The sequence below is a fragment of the Numida meleagris genome, chromosome 5 (genome assembly GCF_002078875.1).
Source record: "Numida meleagris isolate 19003 breed g44 Domestic line chromosome 5, NumMel1.0, whole genome shotgun sequence".
NCBI lineage: Eukaryota > Metazoa > Chordata > Aves > Galliformes > Numididae > Numida > Numida meleagris.
Window position 1 is genome coordinate 55,516,493 of NC_034413.1, and position 16,537 is coordinate 55,533,029.

The 16,537-nt window shown below is 39.3% G+C and overlaps 1 protein-coding gene across 2 annotated transcripts in view; it reads right to left on the reverse strand.

Moving 5' to 3' along the window:
- Positions 1-16,537, reverse strand: part of SLC4A10 (solute carrier family 4 member 10) — a 180,236-nt gene that overhangs the window by 145,405 nt on the left and 18,294 nt on the right. The window contains exon 1 of one of the 2 annotated variants that reach the window (XM_021399396.1): positions 13,591-13,765. The exons of the other annotated variant lie outside the window; for it this stretch is intronic. Coding sequence (XP_021255071.1) covers positions 13,591-13,638 — 48 coding nt within the window. The 5' untranslated portion in view covers positions 13,639-13,765. Of the gene's footprint in view, positions 1-13,590; positions 13,766-16,537 lie in introns of those variants that run through there. 2 annotated transcript variants of the gene reach the window in all.

Consider the following 16,537-nt stretch of genomic DNA (forward strand, 5'->3'; position numbering starts at 1 on the left):
TTGGCAACACACTTACAGTGAATGCTGAAACTACCTGAAAGTAATCTAGATTAAAAAAATCAGATCTGTCATCACAGCCAAAGCAATTATATTAACAAAACTCCACAGATTCGGCCAAGGAAGGTACTTCGGAGAAGAGAGACAGAAGTTCACAGGCCTATGAAGACATTTAGACGGCTCATTTGCTTGCAGGGAAACATGAATGTATGGATGGACTGGAATGAGGTTAAATTTCCTTTGCGACTGAATTCACCAAGAGCATGGTCAGATAGACCTCTCCAGGCTGATGTTGCCCACTGCTGAAACAGCAAACATTTGATGAGTGCCACACTTTCATTTGTTTGGGATCTCTGAATTGCTAATACCTTTCTCCTGAAATAATCACTTAAATTAAAAAAAAAAATCTAACTGTAACTTATCGGAAAGAAAATCAACTCTTTGACACAAAAATGCAAAGACAGTACATAGGCAACCTCAACTCATTTTGGATCAGCCACTATTTTAAGTGAGCTCATCTACAGATGACTAAGTAGACTGCCACTCATGAGGCCAAACACAACTATTTTTCTTTCCACAAAAACATCCAAGATATAACCTGTCACTGCCAACCTAACAATAATAAATGCTATATTATGGGCCCAGGGAAGGAAAGCAAAATCAGAACCACAGAAATCTCAAGTCTTTCTTCTGGTATTCAGTCCCACATTCTGGTAAGTAGCAGTTTAAACTTTTGCTAAGCTGATGATTGCATCTGCTGAATTAGGATAACCATGTTTAATTATCCAATTCCTTTTTAACCTATTTAAACTTATGGCCTTCATGGTATCCTACATGACTTAAAGTCCTGCGCTTGAACTCTGCCCACTGTGAGAAAGCGATTCTCTTTCGTTTTTGACTTACTGATAATCTTATTGAACATCCCAGTTTCTGTTATAATTAGTTACGATTTATTTGGCATTCATTTTATTTTTCACATTCTCATGTTCTGTCTTCTGAATTGCCTAACTTCCAGAAAAACTCCAAATCTACACAGCTTCAAGATGCTATTTCAGAAACTATCTCCCCACTAGTCAAGAAATGCTGACATGATTTCAAAGTGTGATCCAGGACTGTAAATTTCCAAAACTGAAAGCTCAAGCAAAACTCAGTCTCATGTTGCCTGCTTTATTTTCACCTTTTAAACAAAAATCTAGAAGGTCAGTGTTTTCTTGCTGTTGAATCTACAAGATAACAAGATTATGACAGAAACATAGACATTAGCAATAATGATTTGATACAGAATTTTCTTTTTTTTTTTTTTAATAATTTCTTGCTCTCACAATTCACATGCATGTGTTGGATCTCTCATATTCATATTACATCTGCAATCTTGGAACTTACAAATGATTAAAATTTCCCTAACACTTGCGCTCCGATCACTTCCAATCAATAAGTAAAAAACGGTACACTTGAAAATCGAGACTTTGTGGACCAAGTCACTTCCCACTCCAAGTAAGCAAAGGACTTTTTTTTTAAAATACTACAACTGCTTTTAAAGGCACTTGCTGGAAGCTATTTTAAAGCTTAGAATATTGTAATAAATCTCAGGGTATTCCTAGTGCCTTGAAGTTTGGTCATTAGAAAATGCTATCTCAAAATAAAGCCTGGTTTTAGATAACTCAAAGGAAGTATTACCAATATTAAAACATCACGCACCACAGAAAACAAAACAAAACAAAAACAAAAACCTCCAAACCCTAATATTTCTTTATAATACTGACATAAAAGCACAAAATACAAAATAACAATTTTGTTACAGAAAGAAGAACTAAAAATAGAAGAAATTTCTTCTACATAAGCCTTAAAATATCATTGATGCCTTCTATCAATTTTGTCACCAATATGATAAGGTATTAGTATGGAAATCGAAAGTAAATGTATTTAGTCTTGGATGCTGGAAACACTCAACTGAATATTTGCCACCAGACAGATTTTTTTTTAAAAGATTTCCAGCGAATTTAAATATATTTTTATGCTTTTATATTTATGGAAACAAAAACACCATTTCTTAAAACGCAAGAAAATTCTGCTGGAAAAAAATACTAAATGCTTGCAGGAAAATAATGTTACAGTGTGGATCAAATAAAACAAAAATCTCTGAATCGCTCAAAGTAACTATAAATCAATATTATTTCCTTACATAAAATGTATCCTGCAGAAACATGATCCTGCTACCATCTACATCTCAAGTCATGGGATTTTGACTAGACATAGAAACCACTTTCATCATCTCTGCTATATTCTCCAATTTGTGCATTCATGGAAGCTCTCTGAGCTTCACACAGAATAGATCAACCTTTCTCTCAATGGTAGCCTTCAAGCACGGTATTGTTTTTAACATCATAAAAGGGTGGGCTACTAAATCTCCTCATAAAAAGTATTTGTAACAATTTGGTTTTTGTTTAAAACATTTTTTCCACCCTTCGCAGCTTACTTCTCTAGAGAATCCATTCCACCTCGCTCATTCTCCTTGAGTTAGTGAGATGTATTGCTGAAATTAGCAAGAAAAACAGCTTGACTAATGATGTAAGATATGGTGCGCTAGATTTATACCGATTGCACTGTATAATGTGTGCATATAGGGTACATTCTGGGGCTTTAGACAATGAAGAATATAAAGCGTAAGCCACAAAACCTTCAGAATTCACACACCAAAGCTTAGCAGCACAAGCATCAAGAAAGTATTACAAACACTTTCCTCTTCTGAAAGAGAACCATCTAAAACAGAACAAAGTACCTGTGAGAACAAGTGGCTAAGCTAACCTTTCTGTTTCTAACCATTTCCAATTTGAAGGACAAAATCTCTGCCACATATCCATCTTGATCACTTAACTGATCTTCTCAGTCTTTCTTCTAGTTCATTTATAGTTTAATGTTAGCTTCTTTTTTTCTTCTTAGAAGACAAACTGACTTTATTTGCAAAATGATGTAGCACAAAAGGAGCAAGGAATATATTTGGATGATGGACATAGTATAAGAACAAAATAATTTAAGCCATTTCTGGTCAGAATGACTTTTTGCTTACGAGTATCATTTGAAGATCATTGCATAGTGGTTACCTCTTCCCACAAAGCCCTGCTGAGCAGCAACTGTTACTAAGGTCATTCAATTGTTTTCACCTTGTATTTTTGTAAGTTTTCCTGAAAAATTTGGTAAGTTCAAGCAGGAATTACCCATGTTAGACATTTGCCTGTTCCTCTGTTGTGAAGACGATCATTATAAAATACCAATCTCAAAACATCCAGTATTCTCTGATAACATACTTAAACAATTACACAAAGTAAAATGCAGACTCTCTTTTTGGAAACTCTTACACATCTATGCTTTGTATGTGAGGAAAAAGGCACTTATGAAGCAAATCCCACATTCAGTCACATTCATCATGTTCACATATGAACACGCATCAAGCAGCAGTCTCAGTCTGCATTTCTTTCAGATGAAAGCAAAATGGAATACACGCTTAAGGAGCACAGGTAATCAGAGCATTGTAACCACTAATGGGAATGCAGTTCTTGGAGAGAAAATCTCTAGGCAAACCTCTTTCATCATAGGCACAGTAGAGATTTGCAGTACTCAAAATCAACTTTTTTTCCTCCACAAACGTACTTCTTGTTAATGTATGCAGTCTTCAATGATTTTAATATTTCAAAAGACAAGCACATTTTTGTTGTTTCTGTTATTTTACCCCAGTTTTGGCCAATGTAGAAGCACTGGAATGAAAAGTAAAAAGAATCATAGCTCACAAGTGTTCAATTTGTGATTGAGAATTACAAAGTTTTGCACATTTATTTCTTAAAGTTCACTTCAACAGGTCTCCTCCAACCCAGAGGTTATAGTAGTTTTTTGTTGTTCTGAACAATATTGAATTGCATTTAAAAACCTCTCCGTTACTTTTAGTTATGGCTGGGTGAATTAAAAAAATGTATCATATTCTTTTGGCCAAAGGAAATCAAGTATAGCGGACATGAAGTCCAAAACTTTTAGGCAAGATGAAGTGAAAGTAACACAAACTATGCAAACAATAGGTCACTAAAAAATATTTCATCCCATCTGAAACAAAATGTGTTTTTTCTTTAAAAGTTAATTTAGTAGCCTTTAACCTTTTCTTCCAATACCACTTCACAGCAAAGTCCTGTGAGTTACATGGGGTTTCAGTGAATTAACGGAGAAAGCAAGCTGGATGATTATAGGAAAAAAAATCTCTTATATGAAACTGGTGAGGATAAGCATGAAGACCATTGCAAAGGTCAGTATTATTTCTGAGAACATGTTAACCTATTCTGGATTCATCCAAACTCTTCTCTCAAAATGAGATGTGGAATTCACCTATAACTAGAATTTTCACAGTAAATGATTCTCAGATGTATATAAAACTCAGCTTTATGAGTTCCTTTACAGCTTGCTGCTGCATTTAGTTTCAAAAGCTATTATAGTGTTGCGATGAAAACAAATGGACACAGCTACACATTTCACTAGAACACAATCTTTAATTAAAATGAAAAACAGAACAACACGGAAGCATTCTAAAAGAGATGCATAATGTGGTCACAACTTAAGTTATGAACTCCTGCACAGAAGTGGAGTGAGCTCTAAAAATGTCTCAGAATTCAGCAAATTTGGAGAGACTGTATAAAGATTTGTACTGACAGTGATACTTTTGGAACTTATATGAGACTCAAGCAGCATAGACTGGGCTAGAGGGACTGGATCAACACGTCCCTTATTCTATAAATTCATTTAAAACATCAATCTATATATTATTCTTCCTGTTAGCACAATAACATACTGTTCTAGGACACTCTGACTCTATTTTGGTACTTACATAAGCAGGTCACAACAATGATTAAAAGCACAATGATTTTTCAGAAAAAAATGACATGTTTTCTCAATTTTCATGAAATCCAAGGGAGGAGAACAACGTCCACTCTTCCACAGACACACTGAGATTATCACTTTTGCTGCAGTCTTCAGACTACAGAGCATACAAGGAGAACATACCTCCTCCTTAGGAATTTTCAGAACATAAATTTATAATTTTAGCAGTATTGCAACAATATGCTTGAAATGTTGTTAGCGAAATCTTACAAAAAAATGGACTGCATTGTCTGCAGATGATACTAAACTCATTCACTTCCAGTTTGGACAGAACTGGTGAAAAAAAAATGTCATTAATAACAGCAAAAGATGTTCAATCATTTTCCACGTGGCTATTTAACAATCCTTGGAACAACATATCTATAACTTGAGTCTTGAACCCAAGGGTAAAGAACAAATCTCCAAAGCAACTGAGCAGCTAATACTGTCCATTCAAATTCTCACCTTATTGTTATCATTACTTAATTGCATATCAAATGAAAAAACAGCAACCTCCTATGATTTGCGGAGCACGTTATTTCTGCAGTTAGCTGAAAGTTCAAGATTCCCTTTCGTTTATGACTGTTACAATAGGTGCTGTCTTATGACATAAGCAAATGAAATAATTAAACAAGAACGATATCTTGAACTCTACCAAGTTCAGCCTTAAGGAATAAATACACATTTCTACAGCTGAAGTTAGATTTTACTTATGGTCACATGGGAATTTTGGCAATTTCCGCAAGTTGGTTTTAGACCTCATTTATGCTGTTTAATTCCAAAGAGAGTGTTATCATAGTTTTCTGTGTTTTCAGTATACATTTCAAAATAAATAAATAAATAAAACTCTACTTGTGAGGAACCAGAGACTTGTCTTCAGTTGAATTTTATCAATACTACTGATAGGGTTTCTTTTTGGCTTCTGGAAAACTGACAAAGAAGCAGACAGATGTTGAAAACAAAATCTCCCCTCTGAAAAATACACCCTAGGACAAAACTTACTGATAGAATCTTTGGTCTGACTAGATGTAGGAAATAGACTGCAGGATCTCACTCTGAAATTACTCCCTTTTTTCTGCTTGGTTTCACAGTAGAAACAAAGCTTTACAAAATGAAATAAATCTTAGTAGTCAGAAGCCAGCCTGATGTTTCAGTCCACTTATATACATATATATAGCTATAAATATATGCATATATATAGTTATATATGTATTGTTTTCTATATATATATAAAAACTTGAAAATTTTACTGAATCTTTCAAACATTGAGCACATCAGTATAATAGTCATTCTTTCCCTCCCCCCAATTTGTATTCTACAATCATAAATCCAATTATTCAAATTTATCAATATCATTTTCCTGAACCTGGAAATTAAAATACCTGAGAAGAAAAATTCTGCACTATTTTTTATTCCATTTTGGATTCAGTTCCTTTGTTCAAAAAACAAAAAATGTGACAAATACAAGTCGGTACTGGTAAGAAAAATCCAAAGCAGTTATAATCTGATACACAATCTCCCTAATTTTACCTTTACTTCCTATTGATTTTTACAACAGTGTTAAACACCCTTAACCCCACACAACTACCACTGAGTTTTCAGTGTTTCAATGAGAGAGACTAGAAATCACATTCTTGCTGACAGATTCGATATTTCTAAAATAAAACCCTGTAACACATTCATCTCTTAAAAAAGAAGTTCACACGTATATAGGATCTTCCTCTCTGGAACTGACATGGTATTTACTACTGAATTTAATTAAACAGTTTGACTGACTAATTATAGTTTAAGTATCTATTTTCCTTTTTTGCCAGAATCTAATAGCAGGGTTTGTTTGGTTTTTTTCCCCATTTTTACATGATGTGTCTGTGAATGACTCTTGATAAAATCTAGCACAATTGCTAGTGACTGATATCTGGAACAATTCTTCAGAACAGTGGCTCAAGACCACTTTTTAACCTGTAGCATTTTGCAGGTTTCCCAGAAAAGGTGAAAAGTGATCCCATCCTTTCTCCAAAAAGCAAGGAAGATGTACGATGCTTTCTAGCATCTTTGAGCATAATAGCTACAAAGCAATCCCAGCAAAACTAGTCCTGGAAGCTCTTGCAGTCCCACCAATGCAGACAGATTGCTAGGCTCTTTAGAAAGTCAACAGGACTGCATAAAATCTATGTTTATTATTATTGTTTTGCAAAAAGAAACAAAATGTGTAACATTTTGCATTCCTGTAACATTTTAAAACTCTGCATGTTTTAATCACAAGATCACTGACAGGCACCCATCTTTTTAATATACTCTCAGTATGTTTATATAAAACATAACTGAAGACTCCGATGGGCTTACATTATCAACATTTATAGGCTAGATTAACTGCTCCAATCTCCTCCATTTGCATATACTATAAAACAGTATTTCTAAAAAGACAAGAGTGAGCCATTGTCACAGCACGATAGCATTGCTAAAGATCTCACAAGGTCTTCCTATGCATCACCCAGCCCTAAGCAGGGATAACTGCAAGTGCATCTTTCCTGACTGACATTTGTCTAACTTGTTCTTACTGCTGAATAACAGAGATTCAGCCACTAATACTAGACAACTTGTAGCTGCAACTTCTACATACCAAGAAGTTTGTCTTTTTAACTTCGGACTAAGGAATCCCAGTTCCTTCAAATCTTATTTCATATTTTTAGGCTCATTGTGGCTTTTGTTGTACTCATCTAATTGCTCTACAGTTGCCATTCTTTTCCTGAAGCACTACACACAGTACTGTAGCAAGCAGTTAAGACCTTAGAAGTGCCAAATAATATCTCACGTATCATCAGACTTCATTTCTCCCTAAATACGCTAATATGTCTGTTTCCTTGTGGCAAGTTTTTGTTGTCTGATTAAAAATGAGAACTTGCAAATCCTGGTATATCTTTCACATCTCAGCTGAACTGTAAGATGTACATGTAGTCAACTTCTCAATGTCTCATAAATAACTACTTGTACAAAGTGAAAAGGCTCCAGTGGGCAGTCAGGGAAATTAGCAAAGACAGGGAAGAATGAGGATTCACAGTCCGGTTTCTCACCAACTGTACCAAGACATAACCTGATTTTCCCATTACTGTTCCTCCATTTCTTATCCTGTGCCATAACAAAATCATTTCCTCCTTATGCAACTTAATTATCTCCCTCATTTTTTTCATTCATCACCTCTCCAATTTTGCACAAATTTCTCCACATTCATTTTTACCCTTCTTTAACACTCCATTTCCTCCCACCCAAGATACTTCTTTACACCTTTTATAGCCATTGCATCAATTCTCACTTTTATCTTGCCTATCCTAACCAACAGTTTTGTGGAAGCAGGGTGGATTTCACTCATCTTTAAATATTCAACACTTACTTTTTGTTTCATGAGAATAACTTTTAAACTGAAAATTGTGTTGAACGCATTCAGTCCTCCATTGATTCGGCGGACATAAAAATGTCACCGCTAATATAAAGGGAGTCCCAATGGCATGATTCTTCTAAAGTTCACAGTGATTTTTTTGTTGTTACTTTTGTTGTTGTTTGTTTTAAATACAGACCTAAAAACAGATGTTGCAGTATGTTACCAAAATGAAAGGAACATCCTATGTTTACTGTTTTCTCCTATCACACACACAAGTAATCGTTCAAGACAGTTTACAGTGGATTATGTTTCCTTCACCTGCTTAAAACTTCTCATCCGCTAAGGTTGTAAACATTACTTAAGAAGCACTAAAAGATGCCAGTGGAAGTATTTCGTTTTAGAATTGATTCTGTATTTTTCTAAATGAAAAAGTAGAAAGGGGAGCTGTAATTATTAGCAGAGGAAATAGAAACATATATTTAGAAAGCAGAAATTGTGTGAAGGACCCAAAGCAGATATAAATACATTAAAGCAGAATTATTTCCACACAGTATTCATAGCTTTTCTTATATTTGCACAAATGTATATCAGATTGCTAATTATCCTTTAACAGTAACACAACAGCACATCATATGATTCTGATCTTTCTCATCACGATGTTGCTGTTTGTTAAAAAATAAAAAAGAAGCACCTCTGATTGTCACTTCATTTTCTCCTAGCATTTTCCTGGAGAAAGATTTCTTTTTTCCTTTTCCCTCAGAACATGGAATCAGGTAGTAAGAAAGAAAAATACCCAAAGCCGCAACTCAATCCTAAATTTACACTTACAATTAGGTTTTGGGGTTTTATTATAAATGGTGCCACTATCTCAGTACTCTTGTCATGAAAATGTAACACTGTTATTTTCCAAAAGAACCAAGACATCCTATAAATCATAGAATCATAGAATTAGCTAGGTTGGAAAAGATCTTGTAGATCATTCAGTCCAACCATCCACCCACCACCAATAACCCCACTAACCCATGTCTCTCAACACAACATCTAAACGTTTCTTGAACACCTCCAGGGATGGTGACTCAACCACCTCCCTGGGCAGCCCATTCCAGCGCCTGACCGCTCTTTCAGAAAAGCAGTATTTCCTCATGTCCAGCCTAAATCTCCCCTGGTGCAACTTGAGGCCATTCCCCCTCGTCCTGTCACTAGATACAAGAGAGAAGAGGCCGACCCCCAGCTCACTACAACCTCCCTTCAGGAGTTATAGAGAGCAATAAGGTCTCCCCTGAGCCTCCTCTTCTCCAGACTGAATAAACTTGCTTTAACTGTTACTATAATGCTAAATTCTGGGGAAGAGTACTGGGAATTAGTCCTTGGATCAGATTCTGACATCCATTCTCGTAATGAGCAATACATTTCATCTGCAACTCTCACAGGAGGTCCCACTCAGCATTAACAAAAGCAAAAGAATTTGGCCTTTTACTGTGTGTATCTTCCCACACTCACCTGCTGCATTAAAAATAGCTATTACCCAAGATCTTGCTATACCATTCTCCCACACATGGAGACCTAAGATGTAATAACTGTGTGTCATTTGCAGCAGCGACAAGAGTAGCGGATATAAACAACATCTACCTACTACAAGCATGGTACACACGCATGTAGTATATGTGTCTGTGGACATATATCAACAATGTCATGCTTTCATGTCTTACATCTACCAGATTCAAAATTAAAAAAAAAAAAAAAAAAATTCAATTTTAAAAGACTGAATGAGAAAGACAAGAATATGAACTCAGAAAGGAAGAGAAGGTTTGGTTTTAAATACACGGGTATTACTGTTCTCAGTGTTTCCAGACAACACAGCAAAGCAACATGCTATACATAAACACAATTAACAAAAATCTCTGTACACTTCATCTACACATGCTTATATATGAGAAGCATCAAACCTCTGTCAGATAACAACCTCGTTTTAAAAGCTAATTTTTATTTGCATAACAAGAGAGACCTGGAACCAACAGAAACAAACATGTTAAAGTCAACTTTTTTATATATAAATAAACTGTCTTAAGTGACAGTTTGAAAGACAATTTACATGTGTTGAAGTATACATATATGCAGACAACTAACAATATCCAGTCCTCTCATAAGAAATCAATAAACCTTTGAAGAGATCAGCCAATTGTTTCTCCCATTCTGTAAACAACTGATGACTTCACAGCAATCTTTCAATTACTCACAACTATTTTAAAGCACTCTGACAAATCATACTGAAAAAGTATACTTGATGGTTGATAAATATAACATTAGACACAAAGCACTTTGTTACCATATTAGTATATGTATTGAATGATAGAAACAGGACAGTGTTTGTGTATTCAGTAACAGTTTGTTCAAACTGTTTCCATGTGAAAAAATTTATTTTTAACTTAGTACTACAATATCGCTCTTACAGATGATTCCCAACAGATTTCTCAAAAAAAAGAAAAAACAAAGAAAAAGAAAATCAGAAGCCTTATCTCTAACAAAGGTGCTGCAGACTACTAAGAAAGTGCAGAGGAAAGAATTCTTCCACTTAAGTCCTCAAAACAACAGGGAACAATGTGTTTTATCCCTTTGCAAATTGTTCTGCTGGATTTTTAATTAGAAGTTTGTATAATAAAATCAACATCTGACTAACATTGCAACAGAAATAGACCCCACTTTGTGCAGACTGTGGGGTTTTGAGTGGGAAATGACACTGATGTTTCACAATTTCTGGGCAGTATTAGAAGATAAAATTAATCAAGGACTGTGTCTTTCACTATGAATAACAATTATAATGTATCTTATGTTACAGTTTCTCTCTCACACACACACACACACGCACACAGTCAGTTAGACTAAGACCTTGAGGGAAACAGAAGTCTTTTAGCTAGGAGCCTCTCTTTTTCTTCATACTCTGGCCACCAGAGTCAGACAAAGCTTGAGAAGAGAACTGTACCCGTTCTACAGCTTGTATGCCTGTTTCCATTTATTTCTAAACAAGATGAGGTTTGATTCCTAAAACAGAATGCTCTCAAGGTTCTTCTATGTCATCCAGGCTAAAAGCACTAAGCTAGTACTAATTCATAGAATCACCAAGGTTGGAAAAGACCTCCAAGATCATCTAGTCCAACTGTCCATCTACGACCAACATTTCCCCCCTAAACCATGTCCCTTAGGACAACATCTAAATGTTTCTTGAACATTCTTGCTCCTTAAACTCCATCATGACTTCCACCATGCAAAGGCCATTTCTGCTTCACCATACACAGGGCTAGAGACATCTGTCAGACTGAGGCTGCCAAAACACATTTTGACACTTAAATTCTCGATGCACAGCAAATATGCCAGCAGGACAGAGAGATCACCAAGACTGCAGGAGTTTTGTTTTTACCATCATTGCTATGGGAGGAAAGCCAGCTTGCCATGTTAAACTGCACAGGCCCTCTTGGAAACAGCATGAGCAAAATAAACGGATTGAAGATTAATATATGCAACAATAAATACTACATAAAGTACAGAAGAGTCCCTTCTCCCCTTGACACTTGGACAACAAATGCTGAACTAGCCAGCTGTGCTAAGGTGGCTTGGCACAGAGGTTGGAACCAGGCCCTAAACCTAACAAGCAGCACTGCCAGGGACCAACAGCTCTACACTCAGGGAAGGGCTCTGCCACTTAGGACTGCAGATGTAACCAGGGAAAATTCTTCCCTAACAGATACACAAAAAAATGCTTTCTTTCCAACAATAGCAGCAGACTTTCTTCCTGTGCATAGCCCTGGAAGAACAAATCTAAAGCCAGACAGCATAAGGTAACTGTCCCTCCCAGAAGAACTCCTCTCATTCCCCAAGCATCTGGTACCACGCAAACAGAAGTGATGCACATTCACAAAGAGAGACTGACTGCCTAGTAGCACACTAGTAAGAGCTAGCCTGCTACCAACTGCAGGCTGTCACACTGGGATGAAACACAGAGTTTTCCACAGTCAGTGATCATGAACACTAGAGGTGGAAGCTGGACTGACACTGAATTGCCTCTCAAAAGAAAGGAAGTAGACAATGGGCCTGTCAGTGAAAATTACAAGACCTTTTCCTACTACTGTGTCAGAAGCTACAAGAGCAGCAAATTATGGGAATTAGGACTCATTAAAGGTACCCAGAGAGCAAAAAGCAAAGCTGTCCCTGCCACAAAGAGAAAGGAGATGCTGGGGATAAGCTCACGCTGTGTAGCAACCTGCCACCTGACTGCAAAATGGACTGTGCCAACAGATGATGGGAACATACCCTACAAAAACAGGCTTGCCATGAGTGTCTCCTGTCAACCTGCAGCAGCTGAGACTTGGCTCTTTCAAGCTTTGTCAGTGCTGCGCAGCTTGTCGTGCTAACAGAACCATTTTGAGAGCCAGGGAATCCTCCGCAAACCAATGCGGTGTGTTCATGTGGATGTGTATGCATAGACAGACTCTTGTGTATGCACATGAGAGACTTCTCCCTGCCCCAGACGCTCCAATTTCCAGTACGAGGCAGGAACTCCCATTCACAAATTGAATCTCAGTAGGAGACCAAGATCGACATCCACACTGACACACTGCATGCATCTGCAAACCCCGTGTTTGGCGGAAGGCAGGCGGTAAAAAGGATCCCCACTGATTTAACAGGTACCCCACCAACTGATCCTTCGTACTTACTGGGAAACGCTGACCATAGTTGTGCAAACTGTCCTCAGAGGTGCATCGCACACCCCCACCAATAACCCCACAGACATGGAGCTCCACGAGCTCTGAACACGAGAAACTGCGACACCGCGGCATGGATAACAGATCGGGATCCGGTGGGAAACAGACGCTGACGCGCAAGTGCCAGAGCTCGGCAGATTCCTCTGCGGTCTGCAAGCGAAGGAGGGCCAGGGACCTGCAGAGCCAGGGTCCCCCGGGGCGCAGTGCACAGGTGTTCACTCCCCAGCGCTGCCGTACAGCAGCGAATGCCGAGGGAGGGGGAGGACAAGGGAGAGCCTCAGAAAGGTGCTGTCGGAGGCAAGAGGATGCAGAGAGAAGGGGATCCGGAGGCCTGGGACGGACACCGCACACGCTCTCTCCATCGCCGACACGCCGCCGCATCGCTCGGCACCGGAGCGAGCCAACCTGTTTCCCCTCGCACAGAGAAGCCCGCTCCGAGCCGTGGCACAGCCAGGCAGGAAGGTTCCCCCCCACCCGCCGCGCCCCGCTTCCCAGCTGCCTCCCGCGGGGCGCGCCGCATCTGCCGGCGACCGGGGTCCGCGGTCCGCGTTGCGGCAGCCGTACCGTGGGCAGCAGCGGTTCCATCTGCGCCCCCTGGTCCTGGGTCTCCATGCGGCGGCGGCGGGGCCGCAGCAGCGCCCTCCCCGCCGCCTGCCCGCCCGCCGGCGCGGAGCCGAGCGCTGCTCTCCCCGGTCACTGCGAGAGCCGCCGGGTTGCGCTGGGCTCCGCGCTCCGCCGCGGATCAGGCGGCGCGGAGGCAGGAAGCGCGGCAGTCACATGGCTCCGCGCCCCGCCGGGCCCGGTGCGGGGGGAGGCAGGAGCCGGATCCACCTGCGGGATGTGGCCGGATCCTGCCGCCGCCTCCGGTCCCCTGCTCTCGCTGCCGGCTCCTGGCGGGGTGGTGAGCGCGGACGGACCTCGCCGCAGCTGCCCCGGCGCGGACGTGGCCGGAGCTCCTCCACACGGCATCTCTCCTCCTGCTCCCCATTCCCAAGGGGAAAGGAGAGGAGCGGTGGGACCTTACCCCAAGCACAGACCCTCGGCTTTGCGGATACCTAGACCCGGCTCAGGAGATCCCTGCTTCACACTGGACTTCAGCCGCAGTCCCCCTGGGACTGTTGCTTCAATGCAGAATACAGCTTTTGGACCAAAACACATCTGGATGTGATGAGCATCCGAAGACCACTGAAAACAGTTGCTTGATCCTGCCAAGATTTGACCTTTCACACAAACAGCACCTTCAAAATAGAGCTTTGTCCCGTTCTCCACTAAAACTACCCCACCATCTCCTTTTACCTGAAAGTTATTAAAACACACCCATTTGCCATATTCTTCTGCCTACAGTTAATTTAATGGAAGGCTTAGACCTTTCTTCACCCAATTTTATCATCCAAGCCTGCCGCACACCTAGCTGCTCCTGATCCACCTGTCTGCATTTTAGCAGTGACTTTTGACCGTACCAAAACCCTAGCAAGTGCAACAAAAAACCATTGCGAAGCCTACATCAGGCTCCCTAAGCAAGCCAAAGGACAGATGAGCCCCCGTGATATCTGTTACAGATACAGATGCCATATTGCCTACCAAGACAGCTGAGGCAGAGAAGTTCTTGTATTCATCGCTTCCCAGCCCATCTACCCCCAAAAAAAACACCGACCAAAACCTGTGTGTGCGAGTCAGGATGAACAGAGATACAAGTAGGAAAAATGAGACAACTAATAAACCTCTGTCTCCCTATTAATTTCCTTGCCAAAGCAGCAGGTTGTGCCCTACATTTTGGATATCCTCTGCAGTCTAAAAGTAGATCAATAAACAGTTTCACTAAATCTGATTAAATTTCCTCCACCAAGGGTCATATTCTTCAAGCTTCATAAAGCTCTTCTTCCGAGTCAGTTTATTCATGCATCAGGTACATAGAAAGCGGAGGCAAAGGAGGTTCTCACAAAGAAGGGGGTTACTTTCCTAGTGACAGCCAAGAATTTGGTCTTTGTACAAAGTGATATATACACGTAGCACTACAGAAAGTCAAGCACTACGGTCCAGGTTCCAGAAGAGATCTGGGATACACATTTCCATAACGATTACTGATTTACTGCAATTAACACAGTTGGCCACTCAGGTCACTAGAGGTAAGGCTGTGTCAGCACTTACACAGTAAAACCCTGTTTGCAGGAGCTTATAATTAAGCTATAAACGTCATGATGAAGCTTGGAAAGGAATGTGTTCAAAAGTTATTTTCCTTCTTTAAACAACAACAAAAAAATAAAGTGAATATACCAATTGTGATACTGGGAAGACTAGAAATGAATGTTAGCATAAGCATGCTTAGTCTTCTCTATATAAATATCTCAAAGGTGTCCCAGAAGATAAAGTACTGCAATCCATCAAGCTCCATGCTATTTCACGTCATTCACTCCCCATCGGACTCCCTAAAAACACACTCATTCATAGAAAAACATCTAAAAGCAAGAACAAATCAGGTTTTACCAAGAGCAGGAGGAGGGGTATCAGCTTACAGCATACATGATGCTATTCCTCCAACACAAACTTCTCACAGTGAGAAATAGTATCAAGACCACAATCACCATTTACAGTAGCTACAAACAAGTTACTGAATGGGCCATCAAAAGAGAATTAGGATCAGTCACAGGTTTGGTTAAACAATGGCTCTTTGTCAGAGTGCTTTACAGAATCAGGAGTTTGCCATTATTGAATGATGGAAAATGGAAATATGGAAAAACTGTTAAATAACAAACCACCTCAAACTGTTCTGTAACATCCCACTCAAAAATCAGAAAAAAACATACGAAATCTTAGAGACCTACATGGCTATAAATTCACAAATTGGGAAAGCCAAAGTGCAAGTCATTCTTTCAACAGCTACAAAAAGGGTGTTCAATATGAAGACGCAAAATGTTGGATCTTTAAGAAAAGCTGCAAGGCCAAAGGCTTTCCACACATAGAAATTGAAGGATGTAAAGGACTAGGGTGAAAGCTTAATTTTCAATCAAACATAACCAAGACACTTTTTTGTTTGTTTGCTTTTCCCAAAGACTCTCTAAATAGCTTGTCTCCCCCCAAAATATAAGATTTAAAATGAGAAAGAGCAGGTCTAAGTAGCTAGTTCCTGAACTTTTAGAATACCATCAGGTCATATTCATATTTTCAAGCCTTTGTATATGGCAGCTAAGGGAAAAAGAGCAGGTGCTCAAGACATCAATCACTTGAGAAATTTGACTGCAAGAACAGTAGCAGTGTGAAATCAAAATACGTAGACAAGCTGAAGTTCTAAAATTTTAAGACCAGGCTGGATATACTAATAAAATAAATACTTGTGTAACATCTCTGTAAGACTAACTTCATCTTTATATGTGTTTATAGTGCATGACCTAAATGAGATATGGGCTTCTACGCTGAAAGCAAACTTCAACAGGGAAGCAGTCTTTTTCTTGTTCTATGGAGCTCTGAATTTAGGTCAGAAGCTGACCTGATCCCTGCCTGGTGTCATGTTTCA